General features: G+C 40.0%; 1 protein-coding gene across 1 annotated transcript in view; it reads right to left on the minus strand.

The window, feature by feature from the left end:
* Positions 1-19,629, minus strand: part of PTPRC (protein tyrosine phosphatase receptor type C) — a 57,658-nt gene extending 38,029 nt beyond the window's left edge. Inside the window, exon 1 of the mRNA XM_031059180.1 lies at positions 19,511-19,629. Coding sequence (XP_030915040.1) covers positions 19,511-19,577 — 67 coding nt within the window. The 5' untranslated portion in view covers positions 19,578-19,629. The remainder of the gene's footprint in view (positions 1-19,510) is intronic.
* Between the last annotated feature and the right edge of the window lie 1,367 nt (positions 19,630-20,996).

Raw genomic sequence — 20,996 nt, forward strand, 5'->3', positions numbered from 1 at the left:
TAACACTTAAAAGCAGATAAAACCCTTGCTACATGTGTTTGGTCTGTAGTATAAGTTTGACAAAATGTCTGCCTCTGTTCCTTCCCAGGCTCTTTGTTAATGCTGACACTGACAACAGTTTATGAAGCATGGCTGACACATGAATGGGATCAGAGAGGGGGCTTGGGGCAGGCGCTGCAGGGCTCCAGTGCCTTCTGCACATCCACCCAACAATGCTACTCTCCGTTGTGCAGCTTAAAATTGCAAAAGCCATATGTGATTGGCTGCTTTTGGCCCTCTTTTTTGCCTCCCTGCCAGCCAATGGAGGAGCTCCTGACTCGATGCTCCTTCAGCAGTCAACCTCTGAACTGCAATGGCCCCACGTTCAGGGGGCTGGTCCCTACCTGCCTGGCCCCTCATTATCTTATCATTGCGCATCTGCTTACAACACACTCAGGAAACACAACTCTGATGATGCCTCCACAGCACAATCTGAAAGATGTGCTCAGTCTAACTCAGTAGTCAAAACCTGACATGTTTCACTAGGACCTTACAGCTGCTTCAGACTTGCCACCTAGACTGCCATTTAGGAAGTCTTGACAGTTTGCTATCTCCCTGCCAACTTGATCAGAAATTCTGAAATTCAGAGGTGATAAGATCACAAGGATTAGTTCAGTCTTCTACAGAGATAGCAGTTCAGATTTGCTTGCCTAGCAAGCCTGTGATGCATAACCATATTACTGTGTTTATCTTCCTGGTCTTGACCAGTTTTCACTGGGATAAGGTTTGGCTTCAGGTAAACTAAGAAGCTCAATTAAAATTTGTATTTCTTTTCAAGTGACATACTGATTTCAGAAGAATTTCCAAAATAGACCCACTCAGCCCTGTTTAATAATTTATTGCTAAAGTTCAATTGAAGTTGCTAACATGATAGAGTAATAAAAGGAGAATACCTACTTCCCTGGTCAATAATGTCATCTGAAACATGTATGTATTTAAAAAATCAAACCCACAGTTGAATTTTTCAATAATTTTAAGCTGCATATTCAACATCTTTGGTACAAGGGTAACAGATATAGGAACTGGCAGCAAATAATGATTACGGATGTACAAGGAGAGTTGCATTAGCTACCAGTTTTGTGAATTTACTCCTGTTCACCTGCAAACCTAATACGGCAGAGAAGCAGTCAGAGCTGGTTTTGCTCCTCCTCTGCCACCACCAGGAAGAGTTGCACGAGCAGAGGGTTAAGCTCCCAAGGCACACTTTCAACTGTGCACAGTATAAGGCATATCAAGTATAACTTTTTAATCTTTGCTGTTTTTTAACAGTGTTTGGAACTAATGGGCTTATTTCAATTTCGATTTCCTGGTATATGGCAGTCAGCAAGAACTAAATGGTGTGACAGGATGTGGGTGCCTGAATTTTATCTCCATTTAGCAGAGCATTGGTCTGCACTTAACAAAGCAGCTCTCCGCTTGCATTGCCAGCAAGCACCTTCCCATTCCCAGGCAAGGCTGCCTGTCAACCCACAAATGAGTGAACTTCCTCACTGAGCTAAGGGGAATGGTGGCAATGTACAGAAGCATTAACACTTCAGCCTACATTGTTTGAAGACACAGAATTTTGCAAAACTGAAGAACCAGAAAGTGTAGTTGCCCTAATGATTCATTTTTTCTTCATTTTTAGAGTGCTTTTTAGCTACAACACACAGCACAGGCAACCACTACAATGACACAAACTTCGTGGTACACTATGAGATGGCAAATATCTAAGAACAAAGACTGTCATTTCCCTTCTGTGAGCCCTGCACAGAAGACTCAGAGACTGTCCTGGGCCAGGATGAGCCAAGCTGCCCAGTACAAACATCCAAAGTACTTTTTTCTTTTATCCTTCTGCTATTACTATTTCAAGTATTTTTTAACTATTGAAACTTCATCGGTCTATCTAAAGTCCAAAGAGCCACCATTATTAAAACGATTGCCTGGCTACCTCTACCACAGCAGCTGATGCTCAGGCAGCTGTTTGGTTTTTTTAAATTGGAATTTCATATTCATAAGTCCTTCAAGAAATGTTGGGTGAATTCCACACCATTCAGCTCTGAAACTTACTTCCTAAAGACAGCATCCACAATTTTTTTTTAATAAGCTTATTCATAAGCTTTTCTTTCCTAAAAGAAAATCTAGCATTAGTTAAAAAAAAAAAACTAAAAAAGAAGGCAAAAGGTCCCATTTCTGCTCTTCCCCAGTGCTCCCAGAAGCAAACACCTTGTGCTGTTAAACTGCTGGCCCCCCTCCTCACACCACTAACTGATTGTAGCCAACCCTGCCTTCTACTGTTGCCTTATACTTTCCAGCACGGAACAGGAATCTCTCTGGGGCTGACTGCATGAAAACTTGGTAAAAAGGCACTTTAGTCTTCAGTTTTATTGCTTCTAGTAGTTTTTAACAATCTAGCAGACCCATTGAGTTATTCACAGCTCTTCTCATACATTGGAATAATTTGTTAATTAATTATGGTTTATAAGATTTCCTGAATTAATTTCTTCATTTTGGTAATAATTTGAATTTTATCTACAGTAGTAGATATTATCTTTAGTTGGTATCCCTTTAGATGGATTTTCATCTTCAGAAAACCACTACTACCCACACAAACACTCATAACCCAGCCTTTATTTTTTTTCTCTGGGTTTACTGCTCCCTCTCCATTTAGCCTGAGGCACACACTTGCACAGTGTGTTGTCATAATTTCCTGACAGGTTCTAGGATTTCAGTTTATATTTGTATACTTTCTTTCCATACGTTCTAAAATGCTTTCTCCTACAGCTAACTTTTAAACTCTTGTCCCAGAGAAGACTAGAGCTCATATTCTGCAGAAATAGCACTGGGGATTTCAAAGGAGATGTAACTTTTATTGTTTAAATTACACCCAGAAGATATCATATATACTTTCAATACATTGCATTTATGTAACATACCCACATTTCTCACTTTCTAAGTGTGCATATATTTTTACAATACTAACTTCAAATACTACTTATAATACAGAAGCTCTTCATGGTATATCTCTGCCACTGCCTTTAACTGTCCAAGCAGTCCTTTGGTTAGGTATGCTGGGAGCTTGATTCAACTGAGTGATTTAACTCTGTTTCTTCGTATGCCCAATTTCCAGTCTAACTTAATGGTGTTTGCAGTGAGATTCTACAAATGTGTGCCTTGTCCTCATAAAGAAGAATGCAAACTCAATTAATGTGCACTCCCAAGCACTGGGAATGGAGGATTTTTCTGACCATTAAAACAAATCACTGCATCTGCAGATTGTTACCTGTGCTTTTTTAAAGTAGAATATATCCTCTGTGAAAAGGCATCAATTAAAATATGACATTAAACAAAGTCATAAGGTTTTTTTTAGGTAAAAAGTGGTGACTTACTACAGCAAGAGCAAATCAATCACTGGAAAAATTGCACACTGCCTAAGAGCATGATGAAAGGCATCCAAATGGCCTCAAGTTCCATCCTTTATGCATCAGTAGAAATGGATGAATATCACTACACCAACAATCCCAACAGTGTTTCCAAGATTGCAGGTCCAGATCAAGCACCTGACACCAAAGCGGAAGCACCTCCATCTGCCACACTACATGAAAGAAACCTAAACCTGCAGAAGAGATGGAAGCAGCCATGTGTGTCCTGGACAGCCAAAGGGCTGAGAGCCAGGCAAGGATGTCACACCATACTCCTCTCCTACATTATTGTTTTTATGGGTTTTTTTTATTTCATAGTTTGCATTATTAAGCTTTTTGAAAAGATCCTTATTAATACAGTTTCTCTCAGCAACATTTAAAAATCCCTTATTATTAAAGAAAAAAATTATCTGCATAACAAAAATACAAATACTAGAAAACAGCAAAAATCAGTTGATTTCAACAAAGTTGCCCTAACAGATCATAAATGCCAGTGGAAAGAAATACAGAAAATTCATTCTGTTTAATTATTAATCTGCTGACAGCACAAAGGTAGTGCAATGGACCTGGGTGTGTCCTTGAAATGCCTCTAACCTTTTTAAGCAGGGAAGTGGTCAGAATTTGTTTTGCAGAAGACGAACAACCCCTGCATCTCCACAGAATCCTTTGAACCTCCCAGATGTGGGAAATCTGCCCACTGTGGTGTTTAAACTTCATTTTTATTTCTGCAGCAGGCAGACAACTCCTATCCAAATTCAGAAACTAAGCAATCTTTTTTACTTCCTCTGTTTTCCTCATAACAAGGCTTCATCTGTGAAGAAGGCACAAGCTGGGCTGGTGCTTGCCAACTTGATCATTATATTAATAAATCCATCAAAAACAATATTAGAAAGGCTCACCAGTAAGACTGCAAGCACTGGACAATAAAACAATATTAAATCTAATTCTTTTTAGCAAAGAATCATCAAAAAGCTGAATTTCAGAAAGAATTTTTTATATTAAAACAACAGCAGGAATATGAAAAGCAAATGTATCATAAAGATAATGAGTAGAGAGACCAAGGTAGCATGTATTTGCAATCAAACTGGTTTCTCCTCCAGCAACTGCATTAAAAAGCATCTAGTGGTCAAGAAACATCTAACATTTCAAAAACTCAGCATCACACACTGTCAGCCATTCCCAGGATTATTATGAGTGAAATCTCCTGTCTCTATATGACAAGAAGTCATAGGGATTTGGGTTTGAGCTTGTTTTTGAGCCAAAAGCTTTGAAGCACTTTTTGTTCTGAAATGTGGCATCACAATGAATTTTGTGACAGATCATTTCCCTAATGATCACATTTCCTGTAGTGAGACTTTTCATCTTCCTCTATGACTGCACCAACACTGCAACAACACACACTCTGCAACACCTTCCACCTCCAGTGAAAAGGCTCTTACAGTCCCTTAGATTGAAAGAGGACTCAAAGCAATGTGTCACTCTGACTTAAGTCCTGGATCAGGACTCTGCATCACCAGCATAGCTGTTTTGATTTGGGGGTTGGTCTTATTTCACAAGAAAGGTACATGGTAACTTCTATAACAATCTGCCTCACTAAGACCTACCATCATCCTGATCATGTTAATTCTCATTTGCATTTTCCTCCTGCAATGCCACAATAATTCCAGATCAGAAAATAAATGGAGCTGCTAAACATACTGAGCCCTGCTATAAAATTACTGAGACATCACCGTTATTTCTCTGTCTTGATTTACTCTTGCTCATGTTCATTAAAAAATGCCACCGTCTGATCTGACCCAACTGCCCAAGCAACCCTTTTATTTGTGCTCAATTTGATACCTCTGACTGGAATTAGACAGAAATTTTCTGGAAGAAGGATTAATGCCCTCAAGTCCTCCTGCAGTAGTCTTTGCTGAATTTCACATTAAGTTCTTGTGTCCACCCTTACTTGGATGACAAGTACTTCATGCAGAAGGTTGACCCAGGATTTCTACAACTGGCTGAGGTGATGTACAGGCCTCCTACCATGCTGCTGATTGACCAACAGGGTTCATTAAATTAATGGTTCATTTCATGCATTAATCAGTGTTATACTCTCAGTTTGGGTTGTTCAATACAGCTTTTTGCTTCAGTTTGCTGCAAAGTATGTGACTTCCTTTATGAAATTACAGTCACAAACAATCAACTTCAATGTCTGGATTAAAACATGCTCCTTTTATTGTCTTCACTTCTGATCCTTTTTTTTGGCTTCTTACTCAGCAAAAGGTCCAGAGCATTTCTTTTTTGCTCAGCAGCTTTTCAAGTGACCTTTTGAAAGTCAGCTGTCAGAATGATTCTATTTACCACAGAAATAATAACTTTTACTTGATAAAATGTTCTGAGCTCTGTGGAACAGTAAGATATTTAGAAAGGCACACTGAATTCCACTTATGAAAAAGAAATATTTTATATCATCTTTATGAGGTGACAATTTGCTATGATGAACAGGTGTCCCAAGGTTCTTTTATTTTGCATTTCCTTTAATAAATAATGTTTGCCAGCACTTACTGAAACAAATACGTGATCTGATTTCTGCAAATATATACTTTTCATGGCTTATGAATCCTGAATGGTGTCTGTGGGGGAGCCGGGCCCAAGAGATCAAGCCTTGTGTCTCTGGCATGATAAATGATGTAGTTTAAATTCTCTATAAGGAATCCCAAGGAATTTGACCAAATTTAAACTAATGAATAACTCTGCTTTCTTAATGGCACAGATTTAAGTAAGTAAGACACTGAAACATTATTAACACTGATTTTAAAGACATGCTATGTTGTCTTAGGCAAAACTCTCACAAACATGAGAGCTCATCCATGTAAGATCTTCTGAAAAGGCACTATAATCCTTTCTCTGAGAAGAATTCCTCCCCCTACACCTATAAGAATTGCCTATACTCTTTCTTAGACTGGAAGAATGAGAATGTTCTGCCTACACTTCTTGGAAACTGTGCCTAGGCCTGTATGTCTGCTTTTATCAAAATATCCATCAAAGGTCAGGTAACTTTCTATACTCATCTAGAGACAAAGATGCTACCTATCCTGATGAATCAGTTCAAGAGTGCTTTTCCCTCAAAACAGATCAGACACAATCACTAAAATAATGAAGTGCACTCTTTCCATGACTGCTTCCAAGCGTGCTCAGAATTACAATGGTAGCAGATTCCACAGCTTCTTCCACTGTGGCACTCCAATCAGCTCTGCCCTGGCTTTGGAGCTGGGGGCAGGGGACAAAGGGCTGAGCAGGAATCAGTCAGGAAGGGCTAACTAGACTTCTGCACTAGTTCTGACAGCTATGAGTATGGGACACTGAGCACTAGTTTTGAGAAAGAAGAAAGACAAAAAAGAGAAAAGGGCAAAAAAAATGCTATCACTGAAGAAATGCTGGAGATAAGCCAGTAGGTTCTCATCCTCTTTAGACTAATGCCAAAATGTGATTGTGTCTGCAGTACCAATTTACTTCTTTCATGAGAAACTCCCTGATTTACTGAGAAAGAAAACAATGACTTTTTATAAAGTAAAAAGCTTTTACTTGCTAAAGTGTTTTGAGCTCTGTGGAACAGGAAGATATTTAGAAAGGTGCAGTGAAGTCCATTTATGAAGTAGAAATATTTTGTATCAGCTCTATGAGGTGACAATTTGCTATGATGAACAGGTGTCCCAAGGCCCTTTTCTTTTGCATTTCCTTTAACAAATAATGTTTACCAGCATCAGGGCTGCTTTTTATAATAAAATAAAACACACATAAGCTGTTCGAAAGTCACTGTCAGGGAGCAAAGGCAATTACTCAAGAGCTGGCAAATATCCATTTGCCCCAGTCCTTTTCCTTTCCTAACACTGCTGAACACCCACAGAGAGGTTTCATACCATGATCACAGACTGCTCTTTTGTCCAGCTTAGAACACGGCTCCAGAGCAGGTGGTGAAGATGCCTTTCACCTGCAGAGCTGATTCTGTGCTTGAGCCATGGAGTGAGGGAGGCAAAGAGCCATGACAACACAGAGATCTCACAGCTAAGAAGGGAAATGGTGGCTTAGGTAACAGAATGAATATTCCAGCTCTCATCACAGAATTCTTGTATGATGTTACATAATGTACTCACACTAAATTTTACATGCAGCAATCATTAATAATTGGTCCGTATTTAACAGGTTCCTAATTATACCGGTCTGACTGACAGAAGTGGTGACCTTTCAAAACTGAAAATTAATCTGAGACAAGCACTCATCTCCTTAAAGCACCCCTAACTTCAGTTAATTTTTCTGATTATTAGACTGATCTTCTCTTTGGGCCATTTTATCATCACAGGTATGAAAATCTATATGTATGTTGCACTTAGCTAGAGAAGATCAGCAGCAGCAGCTTCAAAAAACATAAAAAGAAACAAGTATTTCTAGTTGTAGAAAGTTTCCAGTAGCAATTCTGTAAATACGGCCTGAACTGTACATTGAGCAACATAGATATAAAACACTGAACAGGTTTTCATTCTCTTCACAGAAAAGAGAATCCAGTAAAGGAAAAACCTCTTTCTGAAGTTCTGAAGAACTTCTTTCAGTGAAGATACTGATTGCATCCACCACCACTGCAAAGATCTGGTATCAGCCATATGTCAGCTTTATCACTCTATCATTGCAGTGCTCTTCAAACACTACCTTAGAGATCTAAAGCAATTTTTAAAAATGTGTGTAGGGTTACTGTACCTGCTTCCTTCCCCCTACAGTTACTCATTATCTCGAGGAAAGGCTGTCATAACAGACAAAGATCAGATTTTACTTAAAGATTATATTTATAAACAGTTATTACACACATATTACACAATACAACTCCATTCAAGGCTCTGTTTACAGCTGTATCTTATGATCAACTGCATTTGCAAACAGAGCCATTCCAAATGCATAACATTTTATAACAAAACCTTTTCACTCAAACTTGCAGCCATCTAGAACCTGAAAGTCCTTATGACCCTGAAATCTTACAGTGCAATTAAAAACAACCAATTCCACAAAAACCAAACAAACAAAAAACAAACCAAACCCCTCCAACCCTCTGTAGTGTTCAGCAGACATGTGTAAAAAGATATTCTGTACTGTATTACAGATCCAGGTCATATTTTAATTAATTGCAGAGCTTGAATCTCCAGATCTTGCATCTCCAGAATTCACCCTCTGATAATCAGGAAACATGATTCTTTTCTTTACAGTCTAAATAAATCAGTTAGGTCAATTACAAGTCAAAATAATTTATTATTGTTATTACTATTTATGAGCACTTAGATATGAAAGTGCTGAATGCAACCTGAAATTTTTTTGAACTGAATGGAACAGAATGTGGAACCTCTTTTCCACATCCAGATGCTGTTCATGTTAGCTTATCTCCTGCAGGCAGAGCAACAGCTACAAGAACTGAGAATCAGGAGGGTGGGATTACATGCTCTCCCATACCACACAGTGAATGTGTGCCTGTGTTTGTAACACATCATCCACACACTCTGTTGTTTGTTTACTGTATTTCACTCACTGGTGGGAGAATGCAATATGTTAATGAAAGAATTCAACAGCTGGAGAAAATAATCATTGCAAATAAATATAGTGCCTTTGTATGTGACCTGATTTTTTATTGCTTCCACACAGCAAGAGAAGAGCTACCTTTTTACCCACAGTAGTTTTATCATTAAGCGTTATCCCAGGAATACTTACACCAGTTGTTACTATGTATAAAGGTTTTAAGAGCACAATGTGATGATATGTGCAATACATGGGCCTGCATAAGACAGTTTATCTTGAATCCTGGGAATAATTTATTGCATGTTGCTTTGAATGAGGTGTTGTATGTCCCTTTCTCAGAAAAGGAAATAAATAGCACAGGGGATTATGCAAGTTCTCTGGCTGGCCACATATGCTGCTATCACTTTTTCCATTATCAGTCTTTCACCTCTATAGCATTCCCTTTTAAGAAATATCCACGCTATCCAGAATCAGATCAGAAATCCTTCAAGGACAAGACCATACTTCATCCTACATTTGTCCAGCACCTGGCCCAGCAAGACCACAGCTATGGAAAATAGCCCTCCTATAAACAGAGCAGTAAGACAGTCACAACCACACAGAGGAGCAGCTCCTTCCTGACTTCCCAAGTAGCTCTTTCTTTCTTTTCCAAGTATTCAGAAAAACTTTTAGAAAATATTAACTTGCAGCTGAACACCACAATTTTTCCCATTGTCTCAGTGACCAACCCATGGAGGTCCTCTGAAAATCTGATCATTTTATTCTATGTAAAAACAGATCCCAAGTGTTTTGGAGCATAGTCAAAGCCAGGGATATCTCTTCCAAACAGCTTTCTCAGAGACTTGGAGTTCAAAGACCCCCAGTAGGTTTAAAGGAGAGGGAAAAAAAAAAAAAAAGCAAACAAAAAAAACCAAACTCCAAACCAGCAAAACCCGAAAGATAAAATAAATTCTGTAAGACACTGAAAAGCCTTTTCAGACTTTCCACTGACGTCAACACTGAGGTGAGACTCAGGTGAGCAGCAATTCTATTGTGAAGAGAAGCAGAGAGCATCAGCTGCAGTGAGAGCAGCTGAAAATGGCATTTCTGACATGCATTTTGTTATGAAAATGTCTTCCTTGCTTGGTGAAAAGTGTGGTTTTTAGAAGCCATGGTTTGCAAGCAGTCCTTCCCTTGCCATTTAAGGCACCCTCCTGCAATGACAACACACTTGGATGACATCCACATTGTGAATTATTTTCTTTCCAATATTAACACAAAAACTTCAACCAGCTACTGCATCAAACACTCGCCTGTTTATTCAGGGCAGTGCAAAACTGCATCTTAGCAGGCCATTGAACCCAGCATTAATTACAGGAGGAAGACAAATGCAGCTGTTGCTTTTTTATCAACTTTTGGAATAATTGATGCACATATCTTGGCATTTTTCTCCTGAACTGTTCTGTGATTTATAATTAATTTAATGCATCATGTGTGGATTCAAAAGGCATCTGTAGGTGAGTTCCAGAACTGTATGCTTCTATAAATAATATCTTACTACATAATAAAACTTAACTATTTTATCACTTCAAAATCCTCTTGGCCAAACCAACCAGTCTGCAGAAAAGTAAAAAATGCTAAATTTGGCATCCAGACAACACAGGATTTTATGAAAGTTTCATATCTGAGTATTACAAAGCCTTAATCCGTTACTGTCAAGGTTATATAACTCTTTACAGAATTCACATTCACTTCCTTGAGCCGCCTCCCTTGTATTCAGCACCATTCCACTGTAAACCTTCTAACCTGTAGAGAGGAAGCTGACACTGGGTTAAACTGTTATTATTCATACATTTTTTCTAAGAGCAGGAATATTGGATGTCTCTCAGAAACATTTCTTTCTGTCATTTCATTAGCAGACAGACAGGAAAATCAGAAATGCTACTAATGTCTGCTAACGCCTATTTCTTTCTGCTCTTTCACATCTTTCCCTCAAACTTTAACCACATTTCTTACCTCAGACTAAGACACCAGACTGCAGGTGTGTGCAGGATGTAGAAAGATCTTTCACTTCTGTTGAGGTAGCACAGCTGAGCATAGCAGCATTAATGAAGCTGCAAACCAAGCTTTTTTCTGTACTTGTTAAGCGGTCTGAGATATCCCAAATATTACCCTTCCACTCACACACATTGCACAGGCATGCATATTCACAGACTGCATTTTGGGAGGAGGGACCTTGTGTACTGCATACAAGAGATCTAGGGCAATAATCTCTTACTGCCATCAAGGACCAAGTAAAAAAAATTCCACATAATTTAAAAAATGTATGTTTCATCATTTAAAGTCTTCCAAGAAAGTATGACATGAATAAAGAAATCCTCCAGATACTCTATCCAAAACTCATTAAAACTGGAAGATTTCTCTAAGATGTATACACAGGTGATTTTGCATTCTTTTGGACATCAAAGGTCTATGTTAAGAGGTTAATCAAACTGCTGCAGTAGCAGCACTGGTCATCTTTCCTTTGGTTGTGTGAGTGTACGATTTTACATTATATGCTGACAAAGTCAACTTGGCCTGCACTTCTCTAGAACAGTTGTGCAGGTTTATAACTGCTACCACTGAGACTCCTAAAACACCTAATTTACTAGACAGGCTTCCTATTGTATTTACCCTTAGGTGTGGAGGGTTCTCTACAACATGAATCCTTTTGCAGCTGTGGCCTGTTTAGCACACCTCAGCTCATCCACAGACACAGGAAGTAAAAGGCTGATGATCCTGTCCTGGTGTCTCAAGAACTCATTGACCAGCCTCAGATGTTTCACCCAATAATGGGTAAAATAGAGACTACAGTTGATGTGATCATATTTCACAGAATTTCAGATTTACTAAGGTTAAGCACAATATGGGTTGCTCTTACTCAGCACAAAACTATCAGCTCTCCACTGACAATACCTGTGCCTTAGGACTGAGAAAAAGGTATAAATTTATGTACAAGTCATTTGCCCCATACTTTTGCTTTCTTCGCTCAGATACTCTACCCAAAATACTCTAATGCACAGCCAGTTTCATCACATGAATTGGTGGTAGTTTACATGTTGCAAGACACAGGCATACCTGTAAATATTTAAGGAATCAGGACTCTACATTTTTGGCAAGGTAAGTGTTACTATCTTCAATTTGACAGATGATGAAACTGAAGTCTGGAGAAATGAAAGCGACACTTCACACCAGGAGTTTCTGAGACAGCCTAGACTGCAGCTGACTTCTGTCTCTTAGATCTTATTCTAGAAGCCTGACTCCTCTTTGTTGTTTATCTTACCCTATTTTTCCCCTTAACTTACAAGCCTCTAGAAACAGTTCAGGGCTTAATATTATCTTAAATATTCAATTCAGTTTTGCAGTGTATAAGATTACCTGGAAAGGCAATGCTAGCCCTATATTTTTCTAACATCTCAGCTGAGGTTCTGTATTATACACTTCTCTGAGTGTAAAAATCTTTGAACTCATACAGGACATATGCTCCAGTTAACGAACTACTATTTCCTTATATATTTTACAAAGAGCTTCATTGTATGGCTTCATTTTTCTATTAGACAGCTATTTTGATTATTTCTCTTACTGTCAGGAAAAGAATCTATTTCAAAAGGCAATTAAAAATATTCCTCCGTGGCGTCCACATTTCTCAAACAACAAAAAAGTCATTCATGCCCTAAAAAAGGTACCTCTAGAGCTCTTTGCAAGGCAGTGGGATTATGAATGAAGAACAGACAGATTGTGAGAGAAGTCTTTGAAACTAAAGAATAGAAACCTAAGCAAGCAGGCCAGCCGAGAAGGCACTGACACAGAGGGAATAACTGCAAGAACAGTACTGCAAAGTAGTGGTATAAAAGAAAAGAAGTGGATCCTGTTAGCTATACAACACTATGGATAATATAAGCTAGCACTGAAGTGCTCACAGCTAGTTTCTAAAATCCTGGCATTGAAGGCCCCAAACTGCTTTACTTGAAAGGGAAAAAAGCCTAGAAATAGATAAAATGCTGTAACAGTTACTGAAACACCAGTGAAAAAGACCTGTTTGCAAGTGCATGGATAGCCTGGAAATACAACAGGACATGCAGGCTAAAAGAACAGTCAAGTTGCAAGGAAATAAACAACTTTTGTAACTGTATCTGTTATTTTAATCTTTATATTTACAGGAGGAAGTCAGAGTTTTGCCCCGCCTTAAAACTTCTCACCTTTTTTTTTTTTTTTTTTGCACAGAAGTGCTTCAGGGCCTAAACTGAGCTTTGTGAGGCAACTACTTCCTCCAAAATATACTGGATGCCCTTCATAAGTTTGTCTGAAAGAAAAAGCCTGCTTGATTTCTGTAGTATAGGACTTGAGATAAATCAGTGTGAGCGATGGGTATCTCAGGAGGATGCAGGAAGCAGCAGAGCTCGGGGACAATCGCTGTCTCACAGGCAGAGTGGCAGTCAGTGCCAGCAGCCAGCTCGGGGAGCCCATCTGCTCTGAGCAGGCACAAACACCCGGGCCAGCCCTGCCTAAGCCATGCACTCCTGTAACACACAGCCTCTGCTGGGGCTCAGAGGAACTCGCAGCCACTGAGCTGAACTCTTGGTAGCAAGCCTGGTCCAGCACTTCACACCTTCCTGCAGCACTTCTCACTCCTCTGCTGTTTTGGGTTCCATCTCTGCAGCCACCCCCGTGCTGTGCTCTCCCCACTTTGGTTCTCACCCTGGGACTGGTAGCAGAGGAGGAACAGCCTCCCAAAGAAGGCAGAATGAATAAGTCTGCCCTTCTCTGACATGCAGACACTTCAGAGATACTTGAGCTAACTACACCAGGTAGTTGACTGAGTACAGAAAGTCGAGCCCTGTCAGCAGACTTCAGCGTGGGTGAATTTCTTCTGCCTTCCTGGTGGACCAGATTTATGCTTATGAATATTAACTGTTAAAGTAGACAGAGAATGTAAACAGAGAACAAACATTTCCATGGCTTGCTGTTCTCCTACTCTCAGCAGGATACAGTAAATACCACAATGCAGCTGCACAGCAAAGGAAAACAGAATATATACAATGTATTCCCATCATCAGCGTGGAGACTGCTGCTTGTTTAATGCATACACATGCTACTGGACTAGCAGGCAGTTCTGAACATAGGTCATGGGAGTCAGAAAAACAGAGCTTGACTCCTGACAGCACATTTGGAAAGTCACTTCATCCTGTTTCCTCCCCACATTTCTTCTGCCTTTTTTCATTATATATGCAGTATTTCTAACATGCTTGCTGTTGATTTGTTTTTCAGAACCTTAATAGACAAATATAAGTTCACCAAATTGAAAGTAAAGGAAGCGGTTCCAATTACCTAGCCACCAACAGCTGGACTCTCTTTAGAACTGGTCTCTGCATGACAGGTTTTTTTGCTTTATGTCTACACTGGTAAAATATTCTTAGTATATCAATATACTGATGTGAGTGAATAAAAATGACTAGCCTTTTTAAAAATTACAGGTCTTTTCCCTACTATGTAAGAAAGACTCACTAGTCCAGAATCAATGTCTCTTGTGCTGTCTGCATCAACAGATACACCTACAGCACATCCACAACACAGCCATCTGCTTGTTATGTTTGAACAGGTCTAGGTTAATGAGTAAAAAAAAAAAATCACATATTTAGTCCAAATCTGTATCGAATTTCAGTCCAGAAACCAAGCTGTTCAGCCCGAGTTCTGCTGAGATCCAACCAGCTTGTGTCCTGCCTGTAGCTTAGGTACGACACCATAATGAAACTGAACTGCTTCCAGTTCAGCAGTTGTGTCTGGCCAGCCCAGGGAGCGAGCAGAGCTGCCAGCGACCTGCATGCACACCACTCCCTGCCTCCATTCACTGGGAATAAAGCACTGGGGTGGTGCACAGCGTGTAAAGCAGGCCATTTGTTGTAAATGGTTAAGAGGTCCCTGAGTGCAGGACTCTGGGGTATGCATTTCTGAAACCCTCAAGTGCGCCACTACAACAAAAAAGAACAGTCCCAAACAGAACCTGCAGTGGGGCATCTCTAAGAAGACAGCATCAGTGGTGATGCTCTTCACTTTCTTCTGCCTTAATATACATTCTCCTGCCAGAGCAATTCCCCTTATACTTTATCCCAGACATAAAATGAACCAATATTACTTAATCCCACTGCTTAAAAAATTCAGTTGGCCAGACTCTTTCCAAGGGTATAGACTGACCTGTGAAAAAGATTTTCATGGAAAGTCAGAGCCATAGGATAAGCTATCTGAAAAGAAAATGCAACACTCCCAGCTGGAAATTTGCACAGCTCTTGAGCATGGGGACTACATGACCAGAATTTCAGGTGTGTACTGGTTTTGACTGGGGTAGAGTTAATTTTCTTCACATTACCTATCTTGGGGCAATGTTTGGATTTGTGATGAGAAACAGGGTTAATAATCCAGAGATGTTTTTGTTACTGCTGAGCAGTGCTTACTGAGGGAGGAGATTGTGGGTGCACAACAAGCTGGGAGAGGACACAGCTGGGACAGGTGACCCAACTGCCCAAAGAGATATTACATATGGTATCATGCTCAGTTTTGGGAGCTGAAGGAAGGAAGAAGTGGGGACATTCAGAGTGATGGCATTTTTGTTCCCAAGTAACCATTACATGAGATGATGCCTTGCTTTCCTGGGGATGGCTGAACACCTGCCTGGCCAGAAGAAACAGTGAATTAATTCCTTACCTTTGGTTCTTCTTTACCTATTAAACTGTCTTTATCTCAACCCATGATTTTTCTCAATTTTACTCTTCCACCCAATCCCATTGGGAGGCAGTGAGCATGCAGCTGTGTAGGGCTGAGTTACCAGCTGGGGTTAAACCACAACAGTTCATTTTGATGCCCAACATGGGGCTCAGAAGGTTCAAGATAGCAGCTTTGATTGGAATGTGTTAGATGGAATTTCTAGCTGTTATTGCTCTTTGGCTGCTCCTGGGCTTGATGCCTTACAGTACATTAATGCAGTGCTCATCTGTGGTTGTTTTTTGCTTTCCCTCTGTTGTGCTGCTGATCCCCTCACTGCTGTGCTTGGGGACATTTTGAGGACAGCCATGGTGATGCACAGGGACTGGCACATGGCCAGGGCATCATTGCTGTTTCTGCGCTGCTGTACTGGACATGCTGGAACTCCAGAGTGACCTCGAGTCAAAGGGACTGTGACCTGTGGGTGAGCCCACGTGGGAGCAGGATATCCTGAAGCTTCTCTGGCCATGAATAATTCCATGCCAAAGCAGGTACATCTGGAAGTGCCTGTAGCTGTGGCTGTGTCAGTGCCACAGCAGGGGCACCCCTGAAGGCCTCAGGGCCCAAGGGCAGCTCCGTGCTGCAGCAGGGACACCTTGAAGCACCAGCGGCTGTTCATGGGGCTCTGCTGGAGCATCTCCAAGGGTGTGGCCATGAACAAACCCACAGCAGAGCAGGAACAGCCTGCAGGGACTGCAGCCAGGAGCAAGGCCAGGCCGGGCAGGTTTGCTTTCTGAGGGGACAGTGGCTGTGGGTGAGGCCCTGCTGGGGCAGGTCTATCTCCAAAGGCACTGAGGCCCATGGACAGGACTGTGCTGGAACAGCTGCCCCTCAGAGCCCCTGTGGCTGTGGATAACCCCATACACCAGCAGGTGTGTCCCTGAAGAGACTGCCTCATAGACAAGACCCCACATGGAGTACATACAACCCTAAGGGACTGCAGACTGTGGGTAAATCCAAGCTGGAATAACAGCAAGGGGAAGAGTTCATTGCAATGGTAAACCCAATAGGGAGTGGGTAAGAGACTGTAGAAATACCTTGAAATTGTTGTAACTCATTATTTGAATTGCATGTTACGGGAATTACTATAACAAGAACTATCCAAACCTATGGAGGAAAAGCCTCACAAGGAACAGAGCAAGTGCATCAGGAACCCAAACTGAGCTGGCTTTGGTGCCCAATAACCACAAAACAAACCACTTTCTCCTGTCCTGAGCGTCACCACAACACAGAGCCCAAAGTCAGGGACTAAATGGACTCAATGGACGTGTGATGGACATCTTATGAACACTTTGCAGTGGTATCTGTGTATTACACTAAAGGATGAGAAGTCAGGTGGTGGTTATCTACCTCTATTATGAACACGGTTTTCAGCACAAACCCATACTAGCTACTGTGTCCAAAAGTAACACTATCCCAGACAAAACCAGTACAGAAGCTTAATACTTTTAACCTGGGAAAAAAAAAAAGTCACACCCAAAGCAATTATTTAGTTTCCTGAAATAAAGGAAGTGGGTCAAAACCGGGTGAAAGCTTTTGAAAGCTGTCAAATTGCTAAAACTTTTGTGGAGGAGGGGGGAAAATGATCTAATGGAAACAGTGCTTGTTCTGCAAGCATTTCTTCTTTCTAAAGGGAAGCAAAGGTGTTTTTCTGATTTTTTTGTCCTGGCTTAGGGGTTTTGGGGGAAGGGCTTTGGGGTATTGGTCGGTTTTTTAGGGTGTTTGACTACCACTACATATCTCTTTCTTATCAGAAAAATTAGTTGGATACATGCTCTTTATTTGAGGGATTTACACAGTGAAAAGGCCTTTGTGCAGACTCTAACTTCTATTTTGTTTGGTTCAATGTAGTTTGATGCTCTTAAATATGGCTTGGTGATTACAGGAAATAAGTGATGTTCTATAGGATGTCTGAGCTTGTGGAGGAAGTAAGACAACCTTAAAATTTCTCCTGCTAAGTTTTCAAAATCACTAGGTACAATAGGCTGCTGGAAAATAATTTTAGTAATAACAAACGAAGTCCAAATGCCCATCAAACACTTACAATCAAGTGCCTGAAAAGTGATTGCCATAAAACCAAAGCCTACACCACCCTTTCAGAATGCTGCTCCTCCATTAACAAACCCCTCCCCAGGAGACTGCCCAGTGTCCCTTGGCCACAAGGCAGAGCAATCTGCGCTGCAAATATGAAGTATAATGGTTCTGCACCCTGAGAGCAGATGCAATCTCTGTGTCAAACTACTGCATAAAAACAAGGTCTATGATGTTGTGTACTTGATACTATAGCGTAGTAGAGAGGAGTTAAAATATTTCCTTGAGGCTCTTCAGTTTAGAAAATGTGGAGATGAACTGGCTCAAGTTAGACTACTGTGTGTGAACAGAGAAAAATAACTATTACTTGAAATAAAATGCTACTACCCATTTATCTGTCTTCCAGCCCTCTCTGTCAGCTAACATGTTGACTGACTGTGGAGGTGGCTGGGAGAGCAGACAGTAACCTTCCTTTTCTGGAGAAAAGGTAGCAGTGGGAAGTCTCAGAAGGACTTAGAAAATGGAAAGTAGGACAGCAGATTTAAAAAAAAACTATAGGAAAAGCAAGAGATTTTGTTCTCTTCCTCTACAGTGCAGCATTCACTTGTTTTCTCATAATCTCCAGCAGCTATCAACCAGATTTATGCAGTGCTGTCTCTGTTCAGAGACTGGGAGGGACAAGAGAGCTAATGCTCAGGCTTCAAATGCTCTTCTTAGCTGGTTATCAGCGAAAGGCAGATAATTTTGTTGCTTACATCAGTATAAACCTGGAGTTACTATAGTGACATGAGGGTAGAAGTATGAATAAATTAAATGTAAATGAAAAGAGATTTCAGCCCGGCATATAACTGGCTGCCATTTCAGAAAAAATATTTCAAGCCACTTTGTGTCTGCCATCAACTATCCCAAATTGCATTACTAGCTAAACTGATGGAAGATACATATACATAAAATGTTGCATTTTCTTCTGAAGAAAATATTTTCTTGAACAGGAAAAAAAATATTTTCTTTACATTAAGTATTACCTCAAGACTAATTGCTTTTCTTGCTACTCTCTTTATCTGTAACATCTAACATGTTTTGCAAGATCATCCTCTTGAGCTCGATCTTCCTCTTAAAAAGTCAAGCAACAAATTCACTAGCACTAACGTAATTAAATATTCCAAAGACTATTTAAGGAGCAATTTTTACAAAGTAAATAAATAATGTTTTAGAAAATGAGTAATTTATCAATAGTAGAGATTAATTTACAACTTTTAGAACTTGTTACTAACCCTACTGCAGTAAAAAAATCAAAACTTGAGGAACTGTAAGCAGATTCTGTGATCAGGGAGCGGCTAACATTGATGGGAAGACTTTTTTCTTGAAGGATTTAAATGCAGAAAACCAGTACTACATCACGAGATGAAGCTGAACATGAAAACTACATGGAACAGGTTTATATAAGAGACCTAAATGTATTCTTTCTCAAATTCAGCTACAAATGTAGTTGTATTTTTTAAATGGTCCGTCTGACTCTCACATGGGACCACGTGGGAGACATTTTAGCTTCATACATGATGCACCAGTCTTCCTGACCTAGGTTCTTACACCACTGCATACAATTGTATTCTAATTTCTGAACCAAGATGGTATTTCTGCACTTTGCAAAGCTTTCCACTGGTTTTACATCTACAGAGGATATTGAGGGATCAAAATGAGAAAAAGAAAGATCAGTTGCAACCTACCTTTGAGAAAAGCATCCCGTCCCAGAAATGCAACACCAAATGCTAAGAGTTTAAGCCACAAAAACATGGTTATTTCTGGAAATCAGGCGTATCCTTATGAAACAGCATGTGTCTCTCTCTGGAAAGCAAAATAAATGTTATCTGTCTGCAAAATAATTTCTTCACAAAACTTGAACCCAGAAGGAGACTAACTAGGCACATACATTGCACTGCCTGCTTATCTGTGAAGGAGTTGCTTCCTCTGTTACCCTAACTAACCACTCGCAAACTCGCAATGCACTGTCGTGATGTCAGAGACAATTACTTCTTCAAAAAAACTTCTTTCAGTTTCCAGGAAGTCAAAGGGGTTTTTCTTAGGTTCCTGCAGTAATACTTAGCTTCCTTAATTCAACTAAAGTAGATTATTTTCAGCTATTTCTCCCCTTGTACTTAGGAGCTACACAAGACTTCACTTTTCATAGGACTGGATTTAGCAAAGTCATTTTTTTTCCCTTCATGTGCACTTTCCTGCACTCATTCACAGATCCCCATATATGTTTCTTCAGATTTCTGTTGAGAGAAAGAGAAACCCTAACCATGAGTCACCAAAACACTTGTTCTGACAACAAGGCCTTCATAAAAATGCATCCTCAGATGAAGTAACTGATAATTAAATGAAAACCATTTAAACATGGGGTTGAACTAGATGATCTCCAGAGGTCCATTCCAACCCTAACTATTTTGTGATTTGGTGGGATATATTTCTGAATCTTTCTACAAGGATGTTCTTCTGGGTATGACAGTCATACCCAACAAATGGATAGAGGCAGTCCAATTCTATTTTCTGCAATGTTTAGAATTGGAGAACTCAATACAATTCTTTACCATGATGGTGCAGGAGGATTGTTGTCACCTTCATGGACTTAATACAAGGTACAGCAAAGACATTTTCCCTCACTGCGTGCACTGAGGCAGTTCTCAACAACTTGGTAACAAATGTCCCTTATATAGTAGATTACGAGGGGAAGAAATGTTTGATTGCTTCTCTTATTGAAGATCTCCAAGGTTCTAAAAGAATCAGCAGAACCCTGTCATAAGACAGATAAAGAAGGGAAGAGAATACCTTTGTGCTGCCTATTCATAAGTCCTTCAGAGGTTTCCTAACAACACACAGGAAAAAGTTGTAAAAATTCACTTAATAATTCACAAATGACATGACTGAATCAAACTCCTCAGCAGATTAAATATATTTTCTACAATTTTGAGTCAAGTCTTACAACACAGAACAAAATCCTAGCTTTCATTAAGCAGTATGTCTCCATACAAAGTGGCTGTAATAATAATTATATAGTAAATGTGTTCAGAACAAAACTAATCCAATGATATTGCTCTGACACTCCAGAGACTCTAATTTTGATATAAAATAACCTCATCATCCTGGAGTTGTCACAAATTAAATTTGGACTATAGCCATACACTGCCTGCAGCCCTGACATCTTAGTCCCTT

Source organism: Geospiza fortis, unplaced genomic scaffold (genome assembly GCF_000277835.1).
Source record: "Geospiza fortis unplaced genomic scaffold, GeoFor_1.0 scaffold229, whole genome shotgun sequence".
Classification (NCBI taxonomy): Eukaryota; Metazoa; Chordata; class Aves; order Passeriformes; family Thraupidae; genus Geospiza; species Geospiza fortis.